At 41.4% G+C, this 17,422-nt stretch overlaps 1 protein-coding gene across 4 annotated transcripts in view; it reads left to right on the forward strand.

Annotated features, from left to right (window-relative positions):
* Positions 1-17,422, forward strand: part of LOC119007349 (ecto-NOX disulfide-thiol exchanger 2-like) — a 170,488-nt gene that overhangs the window by 37,324 nt on the left and 115,742 nt on the right. For 3 of the 4 annotated variants that reach the window (XM_037076961.1, XM_037076960.1, XM_037076962.1), the window contains exon 2: positions 11,778-11,924. The exons of the other annotated variant lie outside the window; for it this stretch is intronic. In XM_037076961.1, the coding sequence (XP_036932856.1) occupies positions 11,778-11,924 (147 nt within the window). The remainder of the gene's footprint in view (positions 1-11,777; positions 11,925-17,422) is intronic. 4 annotated transcript variants of the gene reach the window in all.

Here is a 17,422-nt window from a genome sequence, read left to right on the forward strand (position 1 = left end):
GTACTAATCTCAAAGTCAGCTCATTCCACCACGTCATAAACTCCACTTACTTTTCCACAGTCGTGGCTGTAAATCTCTCCTAAAAGTAAAAAAGACAGGCAGGTTTATGGTTTGTGCTTTATAGCTTTTTCAGCTATATTCGCTGTAACTCTGTTTCTCCACCCTGTTTATTTGTTGAATGTCTGCGTTTGCTGAGTGTATGAGCCTTTCATGTCTTCACTGGAGGCAGATGTTGTGTGGGCAGAGTGAGAAACCATTGATAAATATTCTTTCACATGTCCTCATTGGTTGTGGCACGCAGTAAGTAGCCTGCTGTGCTGAGATCCCCTGGATGAAAGCTGTCCATCTGGTTGCATTTGTACATCTGGAGCCTAAACGACACATAGATTCATTAGAGGTGTTTTTTTATTTTTTTATTTTTTTTAGACACAGCACATTGGCGGACTGAGGGTTCTGTGAGGACATAAATTCATGAGTCATTAAAGAAACCCTTTTATTTTTTTTGTTTTTCAAGGAACTTGACTTTGTTTTGGAAGTACAGGATGTTTTTTGGCCAGGTCATTACTGTGATTTTAAATTTCTAGAAACGGGTCAAAGATAATAACAATGTTTTTGTTTTGTTTACTGTATAAATTTGCCCTTGTTATTGTTTCTGCTGCTAAAAATAGTCAAACCCCGAGTGAAAAGCCTGGTTAATATCCTTATGAGAATGCCTCTCGTGTCCAGTGTGCCGAACCAGTTATTGCTTAGCTGAATCAGTCAGACACATTATCATCTTTTACAGCCAAGCACTTGCAAAACAATGTTGTGCTGTCGAGCCGGACACTCCAGGCTATGAATAGAAGTCAAGTCGTTGACTTATATCAATAGGCCTTCTCACCTCGAGACTCTTAGAGGTCTTATGACTCAGTTTCATGGGCAGACTTCCAGATATGGGAACAAAACTGTTGGTGACAGGAAGCTAATCTCGAAGCTATCGTCCGTGCGTGACGCAACCAGAAATGTGTCACTTGAGGATGACCAATAGCAGCCAACCTGGAAATGGGTTATCAACCAGTAGATTAATGTGAGTGGCCACGTCGCACCCTGAACCCTCAGCTGAGACCGAGTGTGACTTACGGCCTCAATGACCGATATAATTTCTGTAAAAAGCATGACTGTCATTGGCTCTGTCACCCTATGCCTGGATATCTTTGTTCAGTGGGCAGGAAGCAGCTAATTCAACTGATGACAGAAAGGTCACAGGCGGCTGAGATTCATTTCTGCCCCTCTATTAAAGGTTATGACCCCTCAGAGGAACTAATTGCAAATAGTGGCCTTCAGACGACTTGCTCATAAAAGATAACCTAAAGCATGTAAATGTATTTTTCAAATATAGGGCTGAAATTAGTGCAGTTTACATCTGCACATTCTAGGTTCTTTAAAGTCTATATCTTTTAATTTTACCTGTGGTTCTATTATTGCACACCCATATGTTCATTTTGGTTCTCTTATTGCACATTCATTGGAATTGTTGATTTCTTGTATAGTTGTATAGATTATTATTATTTATAGTAAAGTTTGCACTGTGTGTATACATCGTATATATCTTGCTTCCTATTTATGTTATGTACAGAGTGTTTTTCTTTCTTGTTCACTACAATTAAACATGTCTGCCTCTAGAGGTAAAGTTGTGTGATTACTGCTGTGCGACTACAGTCAAATTTATTGAAACCCTTCAGTTTGATCTTAGCAAGTAGACGAGAGTTCACACTGGGTTTATTCTTAGTGGATAATGGTGAAGTGTGTGAACAGAGCATAGACTGATAATAGGCAACGACATAGTGTCTGTATTTTCAAACAATAAATAGCTCGCGTTAACTGAACTATGAAGGACAAACGCAAGCTTTAACCTTGCAAGTACAAATGACTCCTTTGAGGATAACAGTAGCTGGAGAAAGCTTAGTTGATTTGAGAGGATATGCGCCCACTGCTGTGCATTATTCATTATTTCACCAGGGAAATACTGTAAAATCAAGCATTGAAGCAGTTTATGTTGACGGCTCTTTTCTCCCCACATCCCTTCCTGATATGTGCCTCCATGGCTAAACATGTAATTATCTTTCGGCCTACATCAGCACCAGAATGTACGTAGTGACTGAACTAGATTTAAATGGATTCATGATGGATATTTATGAGGATCGTGGCAGCATAAAAGCATGTTCTATCTCATATATTTAAATGCCAGTGCAGAGAAGTCCTAGTTCATGCATTAATTCAAAATCCCTCCCCCCACAATCTGTCCTTGATATTTTTCAACGTCATGGAAGTCAAATCCTTGCAGCTGCACGGGCAAATGAGAATAGTGGTTCTACGGAAAGTTATGTAAAAAACAAATCAGAGGCACTCAATTGTGTGTAAATATTTTATGTCTCTGGGAGTGGACCTTTATCTGCTTCAGATGGATGAACACAGTAGTGTACCTGTGTTTTTTCATGGCTGACTAAACCGCTTATCACCACCAGCTCTCTCGCTATCTCTCTCTCTTGAACCTCCAGATGCATGAGTTCACCTGCTGCCAATTTCCTGCTATTTAACACACTCACATGTTCATACCAAGATTCAACTATCTACAGCTAATTTACTCCTAAAAAAATGGTACACTGTAGGATTATAGATTATTTTAACAAGGAGAACAGAAGAAAGAGAACCTAATGTATTTCTTTAATGAACTGACCCTGGTTCCTTTGGCATGTTGCGATACTGCCTTGTTAAAAAACACCCAGTGCCCAGTTTTGGAAAAGCTACTGATTGGAATAAGCCGCTTCATGGGTACAGATAACTGAAAGGAATATAGTGGGATATTGTGTCCCAGATTAATCGCTAGAGTAATACAAAATATGCAGTTCATCATGATGGCATCCCGGATACCAGATATAACTTTGTTTGGACAGAAGTATTTGTTATCAAGCCTGCAACTTATGTTTCTTTTTTCAAATTATGGATCATTACGTCACAGTTGTTAAGAGCTAAACAACAACTGTCCAAAAGATAGCAAAAGATGATATGTTTACAGTGGTATAAAAGATTGAAAAGCATAATATGCTAAAATTAGGAAACTGGTACAAATACAGTGTTTGGTGTTTTTGCTTGAAAAATAACTGAAAAGAGCACAGGCAGGTGGTGAGGCGTGTGTCTTCTGCTTTGTGTGGATGATGTGGTTCCTCCGGCTTCATTTACTTGTGATGAGCCAACACTGGGATGGTTTGCAGCTGAGTGTAAAGCAGCAGCGATAAGAGTCCTCTGCACCATCAAGTCTGAGGCAGTTATACTCCGCCAAAAAGAAAAACCCTGGACTCCTCACTGAGATAGTTGTGAAGGAGTTCAAGTATGTCTGAGTCTTGAGGTGGTTGTTTCAGACTGTACAGGAGTGTCCCTCTGTGTGGAGAGAGAGAGCCGAGCTTGAAGCCAAAGATCTTGAGTTACTTATGGTCACAAGCTTCAGGCAGTGACCGGAAGAATGAGGCTGCTCATGCAGGCAGTCGAAGTGAGCTTCCTTTGTGCCGTGGCTGGGCTCAAAGGAGCTGAGACAGCTGAAACGGGGGGCCGGTTTTGGATGCTCCTCCAAGTTGAAAGGAATCACTTGAGCTGGGTCAGGCATTGGATAAGGATGCCTGCTGGACACCTCCCTTTAGAGATCTGTCCAACTGGGCAGAGGCCCTGGGGCAGTCCCAGAGCACGCTTGAGGGATTACTTATCCCATCTGGCCATGGAAAGACTAGGGGTCCCCCAGGAGTAGCAGGTTAGGGAGATGGATGTCCGGGCTGCCTTTTTTATCCTGCAACCACAATGACTTGGACTCAGATTAGTGGTTACAACAGACAAATGGTACCTCGAATGATTATAAAACTATCACTGTCGATTGACTCTGGCTTTGGCTCATCTTTCTGAGAAAAGGGTTATCATGTTCGGCAGACATGATCCTGTGTAGTCCATGGATCTGTCACAGCCATTAGCCAGTTCAGGCCTATTACTAGCTCATGGTGTTTTTGAGTGATTGTTGGTTAAAGCGGTTTTCTTTAAGTTTAGTTTGTCTCCATTGTATATTCTTCTATTTGCATGCAGAACGGTAGCGCTGATAGAGTTGGAGCAGTTTGGCGAAAAGAAAAAAAGAGCGCAGATGGAAACTCAGCATCCAGATGTGCAGAGCTGATATGGACATGTGCATATAGACTCAAGGACGTAATTTCTCGCTGAATACTTTCTATTTTGCCTTCTAAGATTCTGGTTTCCTTTTTTTTTTGTTACAGGTATTCTATAATGTTCTTTCCACATTGTCAGACTTTCATTTGATATTTTTCCTTGCTTCAGATTGTGATTTTCTTTCTCAGATTTCCATGAAATTATTTTCATAAAAATCATTATACAGATAAGAATATTGCTAAAAAATGACCCGTCATGGGGCTTCACAGTATCTCACTAGTCTAAGGCGGATGCTGCGTCACCCCTTGTTTCCAATCCTGGCCACAGGAACATTTCACACTTCATTTTCACTCCCACAGTTTGTTGTCGCTCTGGGTGTCAAACTGAAAATGGCAAAAAGATGGTGATTATCTTCTGAACTCTACTCTTTTCAGCACATACTTCTTATTGGTTTTAAAGCAAATACTTTACAACTCCTGCAACAGAATAAGATGATCTTATAACAGTAACAATAGTAGCAGAGATCACCCCTCGCCCCACCACCTCACACTCAAAATGGCAGATTGTAACAGTGAAAGAGGCCTAAATTCTAATTTAACATGCTTTTATTTTCTTTAGGGGTTTAGTTAAAGGTCTCATATTATACTGTTTTTCATCAGTTTCAGACAGCTGTCAGAGGTCCAACAGCTCTGTATTCGATATGCATTGCCCCAAACCTATCCCTGGTCCTGAATTTCAGCTGTCTAGAAGTCGCTCTACTGAGCTCTATTCACAGCAGTCTGTTTCTGTGCCTGCACCTTTAAATGCTAATGAGCTCCATCTGTCCACGCCTACTTGGAGAGCCCTTCCTGCTACCTCACTCTCAGGGAGGGGAAGCCCCTTGCGTTAGCAGTTAGCATGCGCTAATCTTTACGGTGGATGTACAAATGTGTCGCGCAATGGCTCGCAGAGATTTTTTTGTTCAACCGAACCAGTTGGACCGGAGAGAAGGAGAGGTTCCCGAAGAAGTACAGACTCTGTGGCTGCAGCAGGACGTTTCAGAATGGTCAGTGTGTCTGTATAATGTTAGTTTGTTCATATGTGTTGTTACAGTTACGGCTAACAGCTAGCGAAAGCTGTGTTTGTCTCCAACACAGTCTCCAAACTCTTGGACACTGTTAGCACCGTCTCTGTCTCCAGTCTGCACATGTTTCCAGACTTTTTACTGTGACAACCAAGCTCCATCGTAATATTATTAACATCAAACTCTCTTCAAACGCCATTGCATTGCGGGCCGAAGCGGAGCTAACTAGTTAGCCGATATCCAGCTGACTTCACCAGACTCGTCAGCAACTGTGAATACTATCAAACCACAGCGACACATACCTGTGGCCCAGGTGCAGTTGCTGGGTCCGGTATGGTTGTGACTGATCCGTTAATGAGGGTCAGTGTCGAGGCAAAGCCAGCTTTGTACTGACCCTCGTTACTGAAACAGTCCGATGTGAAGCGATTAGCACACACACACAAGCTAACACGAACCGTTGCCGGCACGTTGTCTTAAATATGAAATGCAGCCACTGTTTCTTCTGTTGTTCTGTAGCTGGGACAGAATATAGGCACTGATGTTGAGCTTTTTGCGTTTCTAGCTCTGAGCGACAACATTGTGAAACCCTGCTGTCTCACCGCAGGACACAACAAACTTCACCTCGGGGATGAATACCCCCCTCTCTGATATCTCCTGTCACCGCTCAGAGGAGGTCGGTCTATGATAATGACTCCTTTAGTTACATAAGAACAGGAGCTGAATCTGAACAGCCTGTAGGAGCGCCGTGTTAACAGTGGGTGGGCTGCAGAGACCATGCAGGAATCACTCTTTTTCTTCATTCTGGGAGTTGGCAGGTAGCTTATATATGTAGAGACCAGAAAAAACCTGTTTTTCATAATATGGGATCAGCATTAATTGAAAACACAATATTGACTTATCCTTATAAAGATAATGATGGCGGCGAATGGGTCACAAACTTATTCACACATGGTGCAGGTATGAAGCAAAATTATCATCAATTATCATTTGGAGTAGTGTCCGCCTAACACACTTAATATTCACTCTCTGTTTTGGTCTCCAACTCTCCAAATATCTGCATTTCTTAATGCTCTAATTTCTTCCCCAGCTAGTCGCTGACTTATGTTTGTCAGTCTGTCAGCTTGTCGGTGTTGAGCAGGTAGCGTTGTGGGATTTTACCATGTTTTTTGGCTGAAAACACAGCTGCCTGTTACAGCTGGAAACTGAGCTGATGAAACCAGAGAGAGTAAGCCACAATAGTCAAGTTTCAGACCAGGAAAAACAAAACAATTAGCTACAGTATGCTAAAACTCTTTGTGGGTTTGCTGCTGTGAGCAACCCTGTTCACATTATTTATATCGAGGTATTGATTAGAGCAGCTTTAAGTGAACGTTCAACAGCAAGAATAAGTGTTGCCATTTTTGTGTATGAAATCCTTCTGAATGTAAATGAAAATGATTCATCAAATACATTATTCAATGTCAGCTTGTCTTTTCTAGTCGGCAATATAACTTTGTTCATAATACTTTATGTGTTGTTTTAAAATACTTGGAATGGAACCAACGCTGGTAAAAATCTGCTAACTGCAGATAATTCTGCTGCACAAATGTTTCTGTTGTGTCCGGCTGTATACCATCATAACTTCATCTACCCCCTCCTTTTTAGACTAGTTGCAATCATAGTGGCACTGCCTCGCACTGTTGGCAACTTAGATTAAGGCATTTGGAGAAAAAATACACACATCCATCTGCATGGACACAGATGGAGAGAGGAGATACAGATCGTAGCAAAGACATCCACACAGTGCACCAAAAAAGTGCATAAACATGCAGGAGTTTACAGCCAATGGGTTAAATAAACAATCACAACTTTTCATATATAGTTTAGAGTAGTGTGGGGTTGCTATTTGATGTCAGTCACATCAGGAAGAGGCATGTTTTTAGGCCCCCAGTTTTTCTTGCAGCATCCGTGCGTGCAAGCTGACTTTGTCTTCCTTTCTCTCCTTCCTAAACTGTGATCCTTTGGCCCTTGTGTTTCCCATTTTTTTAATGCTTTTTATGTCTCGGATAAAAAGTTGACAAAGATCAGCCTGTTGACTGACAGCAGCAATATCAAATCAGCAACAGGAGATGAACTGACACTCTGCTCAGTCTGTCATGCGGCACCAGAGATAGAGAAAGTGAGTGAGAGAGAGAGAGAGAGAGAAATCCCAGACAGATGGATGTTGATGGGCTGCAGACATCCCGGGGAAGACAGACTGATGCAGTGTGTCAAAGGGTGTGCGTAGGTGTGTTTGATGTAACCCCAGACAGTTGCGTTACACAGACAGCAGAGTGCTGGAGGACTTTTTGGGGGAGAAATACAGCTGCAGGCTTGTCATGCGTGAATATTTGCATTAGCATTCACATGTACTGTCAGAGGGAGGTTTTGATAAGGACTTTGTATTCTAAAAAGGGAAGCAACAGAGTCAATTTGAAGAACTGTGTTTACAGGAGGGGGGCTGACGGTAAACATGTTTTGCCGTCACAGACTCCTATGGTGATGATGAAGGCGATGCACATTCATTTGCTCATTTTCTAATAATCCTCACATTTATGCCCTGAATGCGGACTCAAGTGACGCAGCTTGGATGGTGTTAAAATACATCAGGTGGCGTGCTACAATTGTGGTTCATCATTTTGGCAGAAAAATTCACTTGCCTGCCTGCTGAGACTACCACTTATCTCGAAGCCAAAAAAAGTATTTTTGTTTGTTTTTGTGGCTTTAGTTAGAAGAGGAGCACATATGGATGTCTTCAATTCACCAAATCCCTTCTCTTTAGTTTCCTGTCCCCCTTTTACAAACATTTTCAGCATCTGCACTCACAGAAAACATTAAGTTTGTCAACAGGAAAATAATCAGCAGTAGTTAAAGGGAAACTCACTATCATCACCCATCAAAGTCTGCTTTAGGTCTTGGGCAGTTCTACTGCATATGTGAAAGAAGTTGATTAAAGCTGTTTGTGGCTCTGGAGTGAGCTGTGGGAAATCTGATAAACTGATCAATAAGTTGAATGCGGCAGAAAGACTACAAGGCTGAAAAAGAATCCCGGGTTGTGGTGTTCAGGGTAGTGGACCTCATGAGGCTTGAGGCTAGTCGCTCGAGGCTACAGTATGTGCTACTTGCAAAAACACAGCTGACTCTTTGACTCAGCAGTCAGACTGTCAGTGGTCAAATTGCGTTGTGGGTAATGTAGGCAGAAGGGTGCGACGAGGAGGGAGAATGGGTTGAATAAAAAAGACGATGTCTCTGCTGTATCAATTTTACCATCATTTTACTGCCTCTCTTCATTTTGTATGATTGTGAAGTAAATATCTTGGCTCAAGGAAAAAGTCAACACGACAAAAGAATACAGTCAATAAAAGTGGACGCTAAGTAAAAATTAGGCAATGAACATGTATTAAATCACTTATTCTGGCCTCTCTTGCTTTGTTTAATGCTGCTGGTCTTTGGATTTCCTCGTCTCAGCCTCTCTTCACTCCGCCATCAAAAAGCAACAGTAGCCAACGTTAGTTTAGAAATGGAGTCCGCTAAAATAAACATACAGCTAGCTTCCAGCCAATGCAGACATTTCACAGAGCCCCTTTAAAAAAATAGTCCAAACATTCACAGATAATCATGGAAATAAAAGATTATTTGCTCTAAAACCTTGATAAAATAGAAGTGTAACATAAACAGCACATAAAAAAAATGCTATGTTAAATTAAAGCAGAGTTTTATGTTGAGTTACATAGCTGGATAACTCACGTTGAAAGATATAATATCCACATGTATCTATGTATGTATATGTAAGTCAGAACAACAACAAGGCTTAACAGGGATCAGAAAACATATTTACTGAAGCTACTTTGATGTTGCCCACAAAAAATACAGTTGCTTCTTTGTTGGATGGAATAACTTTATTAACATCAGTACATTCTATCATGGTGATATGAATGTCAGTGAGTTATTTCAGCTTAAAGAGGGACATAATATTAACTTTGAGACTTTTTTAAGATTGGACTGGCCTTTTAGCCCACAAGGAAACTGATGTAGCCTTTAAAAGGAACTGAACTGAGTGGCCAGTATTGAACCTTGGATCCACTCTACTTGGCGTGCTGCTACTCTATTAGACCCACTCAACTATATTCTGTTCCAGACCCCTTTTCCAGATTATTTTGCACTGGGGCAATAATGTGCTTGTTTGTTTTGTCCCCTAACTTGCATACGGGAAATTGGACAAACACATCCAGAGACTCTGCTGTGGTACTCTTTTAGCTTTTAGTCTCCCAGCAGAAAATGCACAGGTGCAAAACTCAGATTACATAGATAGATAGATAGATAGATAGATAGATAGATAGATAGATAGATAGATAGATAGATAGATAGATAGATAGATAGCATGCTGCATATGCAGGAGAAACTCACAAACACACAGAGAACCACAGGGACAGACTGGTGAAGGAGCGTGCAGAGAGTGAGGCTCCATCTGTCCTTGTCTAATAGTGAATGGGGAAGAGACTCAGCTGAATGAAGGCGGCTATTAAAATCTCTTGTAAACACATTATAGGCCTGGTCTTGTCCAATATATGGAATGAGACATAACAGTGATTTAGAGGCTGGGCTGCATCCATAAATGCATGAAGCCAATCTCATGTCAGCATCTGCAGGCAACTATCTGTGCATCCTGATGTGCATTAGTTACACCGACGATGGGGAAAGAAAAAAAAACAATGCAGAGGACTGAACAGAGCACGAATAAAACAGGGAACATAAACATAAAGACTAAAACATGCCTTTAGGCTAATTATTGCTGAGCACGATTTCGGCATATATTTCTGTTCATGATTGGACAAATGGAACAGTGAATGCATACAGCATGAATGCAGGATGAACTGAAAGCGGGCAGGGGGGACATGTTGCCGCATTTGCTGCAAAATATAAATGTATTAAAGGCTCCAGCAGAAAAGTCTTCAACCTGGAACCAACCATAATATCACTCCGGATATGAAAATTAGCATGTACAATCTGATGTGTCCTCTGAGGAAGTGCTGTTGACATGGAAAATTGGGAGGAAAGAGCAAATTAGCAGCTGATCATTTGATCATCAACTAAATGCAAATGTTTTGTTCACCTGTATTTTCATACTCTCAACAACAATAACAGAACATAATGAGCCCTAGAGATAGATGCAAGTGTCAGAGGGAAACTGAGAGATCACATTTGCGTAGATAACTCTGACCTTTCGTGGCAAAGCCACAATCAAATCAATTATGTAAATTCTTGTATTGAAAATGCAAAGCTACATCATCCGTCTAATAATTGCCAAAATGATGATGTCTGGAGTCTGTCAGGGACAATATTCAGTCACTCCCCCACAAACACACAGATAAATGCACTGGACCAAAATAAAAACACACAAACAACAAAAAGCACGTTTTGAGATCAACAGGACTGAGTTTGATACATGAAGCTGCGTCTCATCCCCCTGTGAGGGATCAATAAAGCTGACAGGACCTGAGAGAGGAGGATTTACTCGCCTTCAACCTGATCTATTGTATTCCTCAGAAAACAAACACCTGCAGAATCAGGTGTTTCTGAGTTAAATGTATATTTGACATTAGTATGGGACTGTTGTCTGTAAAAACAAGCATGCATGTATTTCATAAATGTACTCAATAAGAGCAGATGTTTTGGATCTTATTTACCTCTCACATTACTGTTATGTCGATTAGTCGAGGATGTGGTTTCAATAATAGCTTCAGTCTGTGTGTCTGACCCTTCAGTGTGTTAAGGGAACACAGGATAATAAGACAGAAGACAGTCTCTACACCATTAGGCAGATTTGGTTGATTTGCATTAAAGTCCAGACTGTTTTATATTTTGATGAGTCATAATATGTCCGTGTGTGTGTGCTTGTGTGTGTGTGTGTGTGTGTGTGTGTGTGTGTGTGTGTGTGTGTGTGTGTGTGTGTATCTGCCACATTAATAATGCATTTGAGGTAAGATCTAGAGGCTCAGGCCCAGCGTCCCAGGATAGAAATACTTCAGTGAGATTCAGAGCCTCTTTGGCGTATTTTAATAGTTCCAGTTTTTCTTCTCTGTTTTATCCATTATTTCTTTCATGTTTTTTTAAGGATTTTTGGGGGGACATTACTGTGACATAAATGTCGACCCTTAATCAGATAATTGTGAGTTATTTCAGTAACATTAGCTAGCCGCTCTGCTAACTGAGCTACCTAGCTAAAGGCAGCTACAGTTAGCAGCAGTTAGCTGCCACGTCAGACAAAAGTCAAATGATCTAATCATTAGAAACAGAAGCCAGAATACATGGGAGGGAAAACACAAAGACATTTATCTCCATAAATATGATTCAGATCGACTGACACAGTTGGTGTTGTGGGGTGAAGTTCCATTCCATTACCATTACACTGTAGCATCAAAGCAGCAATTTTAAAGTGAAATATTTAAATAATGTCAGTATACATACTGCTGTGTTGTCTCGTCTGACCTGGTTCCTGCTGTAATATTTTTAGGGCTCAACGCTCTGCCCTTTGACCCAACGACCAACAGCGAGCCTCTCCTCTTCAGCAGCTCGAACGGGCCGCTGGTGAGTGAGCATCCTTCCCTGGAAAACTCTGCTGAAAATGGCAAGAAGAGGAAAAGAATCACTCTGCCTCCAGGTACTGACAATACCATCTCACTACAGTATGACACAGAAAGAGGAGACGGTCCTGTCTCGGTTTGGAGTAATGCTCCAATGCTATTGTTGTGTTGTGCTACAGAGGACTACTACCTGGAATTACAGTTGCTCACTTTGTCTGGCAGGATGTCTCCAGATGGAATGTATTTTAAATGCTACTGGAATCAAATAACTGCTGGTGAGAGATAAACTATAATCCTGTTATTTTGAGACAGTCTGAAAGAGGTAGCCTTGTTTGGTCTTTGCTGTTTTTGATTAGCTTGCTGTAGCCTGCGGCTCTGCTTGTCTGGACTGTTTGGAGGTCACACGGCTAAAACCAGGAAGCTGCACAGTGGAGATTTCACATCCGCCTGCTTCTCACCATGCCAACAGTCCCGCCAATCAAAAAACTCATGTGCCCTCATGCACACTGCCCCAAAATACTGTAGTGAGGTCTTTGTGTCCTCACGCTTGTACTGTAGTCACTGCCTGTGAGTGTGTGTGTGTGCAACATGCAGACGCTCACCCAATAAGCCTAATTTTAATCAGGTCCAGTGTGCTGTCTAATTAAAGACGGGCTTTTTAATTAATTGCATTATAAGTGGTAGAAAGAAGAGGGCCCTTAAGACAGAAAGGTGTTGCTTCATGTCCTCGTCTGTCAGGGTGACACTAATTGGTCTGGATTTACAATCTGGCACAGATTCACAGGGGCACCAAATATCAGCACTTGCAGGACAGCACTAAGTCACCGACGGAGCTTCTGGTCGAACGTGGCCTGTGAAAACTGTTACTGGCCGGCGAAATGGCTCATTTTTCTCCTGCCAGAGACAGTCACCAACAACTCCATCAAAGATGATATCTGTGTGGTCTCTGTGCCGTTTCAGATTTTATTCCCAGAGGTAGAGATAAGGGAGTCCACACAGGGAGAAGTGGCATGTGAAACCATCTTTCTTTCAGTCTCGCTGCTGGCTAGTGTTACCAATTATGTAAAGTAAACAGTGTTTCTCCCCAGTCAACGAAAGTGTTGACCTCAGTGCAGTCCCTTTAAATCTTGAACAAAGGTTCGCTGTTGTAAGCAGCTGAGATTGCTTAAAGTATATCTTTTCCATAATGATAGTAAAGAACAATTCAAGACAATAATCTCTCGTCAACACAGCTACTAAATATTACTATGCCTATCTAGGGTGTGCTGTGCCTCGTGCCCAGTGCATGCTGGGATTGACCCAAGCCACCTGAGAACCCCATGTGGACAAAGTTTATTGTTAAACTGTTGCCTCTGTTACATATATTTGACAGAGCTGTTTGCTAACCATATTTGATGGATCATTGCAAAAAATGTGTGGGCTGATATATTGATATTTGAATTGTTTACACCCTTTTATCAGCATCTGTCCCAAAAGTTGAGCATTGGCCCAGCTCTAGTTAAAAGAAAGCCATTTGTTCATGGTTCGGATTTATCAGATCCATCATGCTAATGCATGCCTGTATCAATTAAAATAAAGAAACAGAGTATTCAGTACTCAGTAGAGTGCATTCCTCCACCAAGGCCCAACACTCCCCTGTAATCAAACCTAGTCAAGTATCAAATAAACATGTCTAAATCTGTTAGGTCATGATTTTGGCAGACATAATAAAAGATTAAGAAACCATTCTTTAACTCAGGAAATTGACTCAAAATCTGTTGTCAAGTTTGTGTTTAAATCTCTCAGTGCAGTTGTTACCAGCTCATTTCAAAGTGGTGATTTAGTAAATCCAGTTGTCATTAAAACTTCCACTAGCAAAGCAATCAACAATGTAAACGTAGACATTTGAATATAAAACCTTCAAAAATACCATCAAGGTGTTCGTTCATTCAATCAGAACAATGTCTTCAGTAGTACATTTAAGAAGACTATAAGGTGTGTATTTAAAAACAAACAAACTCAAGCTCAGCGTATTCAACGACAGTCTTTCGTTCAAACGTGTCGTCTATATTGCCTCTCCTCCTCCTTGAATCATCTGGTGCAATAGAGGATTGCCAATTAGATTCTGAGGCAGATCTCACGTTGAGAAGATCTCATCTCGTTCATTATGCTGCAGCAGGGGAAGCCATATGTAGCATAATGCAGAGGCTTTTACAACAGATTGTTTACACAGAAACATAACAGAGGCAAGGATGATGCATAACTCAAGACTCCAGTTACATTTATGTAAGTACGTTTTGGGTCATCCATCCAGGTACTGCTATTTTCTCTTTGCCACACTCAGATAATACAGCCATGAGTGCTTGAAGATGAGTAAAATCAGCTTCCCCACCATTTTCTCTTCGCTTTTGTCTTCCTAACAAAGGTTCTCCTCTTTCTACATTCTGTCCCTCCTTTGTTCAGAAATATAAATTGGAGGAGACGTACACCTGCCGCAGCAAACCCAGTGAGAATAGCTAAACGAATAGGTGCGTAAGCCAAATTTATAAAAGCAATCTTTGTGACAACAGCTTCAATGGGCATAGAAAGCCAAGTCCCGGAGTTACAGTACCGTACGACTCACCGCAATTTGTAGGAAAACAGATGAGCGAAGCATGGTTTTCACATTTTATTTTCCCCTTTCTGATGACACTTTTTTATTATTTATCCGCCACAGTGTCAAAATTTACTTCAGCATCGTTGCCGTACTCTCAAATCCACCAACAGACAGCTGGAAGTAAATGAGGTCCATTTTGTATATTGTGGCTCCAATAGAAATACGTGTGTGTGTGTGTGTGTGTGTGTGTGTGTGTGTGTGTGTGTGTGTGTGTGTGTGTGTGTGTGTGTGTGTGTGTGTGTGTGTGGTCTGCTCAGATTAAAGCCTGTCAGAAAGCCTTAAGATCAAAGCCTTTGTGGAGCACAAATCTGATCTGTCACTGGAAAAGCCACACTTTTTTTCCCCCCTCCATCTTAGAGATAGAGCGCGAAGTCAGCAATCCATTATGTTTTCTCTGCATCAAGTTATGAACACTGTGACAATGAAGGTGCCATTAATGTGGCATAAGAGCACTACTATCATGATGGCACCGCCTGCTGCCGTTACACACAGCTTTGAGGGGAAAACCTTTAAGTGTTAAGATGGTTTGATGTCTTCCTATTAAGATTCGTGTGTATGTGTGTGTGATGTTAGTCTTGAAATAGCTTGCCATAAATTTGATTTTGTGAAACACAACATCAAAGAATTGGATTTCATGTGTAGCTGACCTATGTGCTGTATAGAAGAAAATTGCCAGGACCACAGAACTCTCTTTTTAACCCAGTTCTGTGCTTCATGACCATGAAAATAAAACAACCCTCTTGACGCAGATATTGAGTCGCGCATTCGATTTATGTTTGATTGTCACCAAACTTGCAACTCATGCATTATGTGTGATCCTGCTGTACTTCTGGTTAACTTGGATGCACAATAACCAACTTTTTTTTCCTATTGTAAAATCTTGTATAAATATTGTGTTTATGCTTTCAACAATTGGTAGTATTCATATTCAAATATTCTACTGCTCATTGTACAGCCAATTAATTGAGCACTTGAATAGCAAAAGTTATTTCTGTTTGTAGCCACGCTATTGGCTTTGAGATGGCAGTAACATTTTCTATCAAGCTCTTTTTGTAGCCTGCTGCATGAAACCTCATTTTGATCCACTGCTCTTGTTTGCCCTGCTAAGCTACTACATTATGCTGCTAATGCAAACTCAACACTTCCTGTACTATTTGTCTGTTTCAATTTAAAAGCCTTCTAGCATTTCCGTGAACAAAAACCTGTTTCTTAACAAGGTTGTCAATGTGAAATGTTACCAGGAATGTGTTGTGGAAAACCCGTTAAATTGAAAAGTCACGTACGCAACTACGTGAACTGACCCTGCTGCCACCTTTTCTCTAGTTTCACTCATTTCGATGTCCGACTTTAGAGGAAGACAAGTGAAGTAGAATTGTACCGAGACATGAAAACGTGTTGCAGTTGCCCTGATGGACTGTACTGCTGCTATGCATGGGCTCTAATTATGTTCGTCTTGGGAGAGGCTGAGTCTCAGGTGACATCTAGTAGTGAAATTCAATATCACCGGTCTGGTGGAGTCTGAGGTCGTATACCAGTTTGAATTATTTTCCCAACCTCAGTCCAAAGCACAGGTGTAGTTGAGAACAGCCTCAGAGAGCCTCCAGCATGGCCACAGACTCCTGTCTTGTTTAAAAAGCAAGAATAAATATGATTAAAAATGAAGGAGGTCAGATCTCAGTTTGTGTTATTAATAATTGCAGTAATTAAATTAATGAAAACACCATCATAGAAAACAGACCTATAGGAGTGGCTCAAGAATGATTTTATTGGTGGAACCCATGAGTATTGTTTATTCACAGCATGAAGCCCAAGTCAGACTGACTGCCATCACACAAACCTGGCAGTTGTCTTTTAAAGCTGGTGTTGCACTGGTAGTTTTCTATCCTTGTAGACAAGCAAGCAGAGCCTGTCTTATTTTGATATCCAGTATCTTTTTACGCTGCTGTGCTGTGTTTAAACTTTGCTACCAGTTCACTACAGCAGCTTTCAGACGGAAGTACTCCCAGTACATAGAGGGTTTTTGGTGTTTTTACTGCCCGAATCTGCTTTTCCTTCTTTTCCCTGTCTCGCTCCTCAGGTTTCGACTTGCAAGGTCAATACACAGCATCAGCTCGTCAGACAGTGATAAATGTACGTGAACTCGTTCACTGTATAATACTTCCCTTGACGAAACGAAGCTTTTGAAGCAAAGAATTTCAATTGAGTGCTTTTATTATTTGCATAACACAGGTTCCTTGAGTACTTCTTTCAGCCCTGTGCTGTTACATTAGACACATGTTGTTGCACAGCATGTAGCGCCTGTGTAGACAGCACATGTTTAGTATAGCAGTAGCTGGAAAACTAATAATAGCCCAGTAACAACAGAAATCTACAGAGCATTGTTCCATCAGGCTAATGAGTGTGGCCCAGTAATGGCAGATCAATGATTACAGATGAGTAGTGTTTGACTCTGGTGTCTATCAGTTGGAGCTGCTTGCTAACTCGAAGTCATTCCCTGAAGGGCCAGTAGCTAAATGATGAAGGTCTTCAACAGCTGGAGCTGTGGATTTACTGGCTTAGAGGGTCTGATTCTGTCTGGCTTCGGGTCGTCTCCAGCTTTAGTCAGGTCCTCTGGCTCTCTGAGGACGACTGATGGAGCACCGACTCATTAGCAGCCATGTGGATTTAGTCTCGTTAAGGGACCCTAATGGATAGATTTATCTCATTACATTTGGCACTTCATTAGATACACATACTGTAGGACAAAGGCATGTGCGCCTGCAGAAACACAGACTCTCTCTCTCTCTCTCTCTCTCTCTCTCTCACACACACACACACACACACACACACACACACACACACACACACACACACACACACACACACACACACACACACACACACACACACACCACATGAGGTACTTGTGTTTTCCACATACTGTCATTCATTAAGACAGTG

Source organism: Acanthopagrus latus, chromosome 18, assembly GCF_904848185.1.
Source record: "Acanthopagrus latus isolate v.2019 chromosome 18, fAcaLat1.1, whole genome shotgun sequence".
Classification (NCBI taxonomy): domain Eukaryota; kingdom Metazoa; phylum Chordata; class Actinopteri; order Spariformes; family Sparidae; genus Acanthopagrus; species Acanthopagrus latus.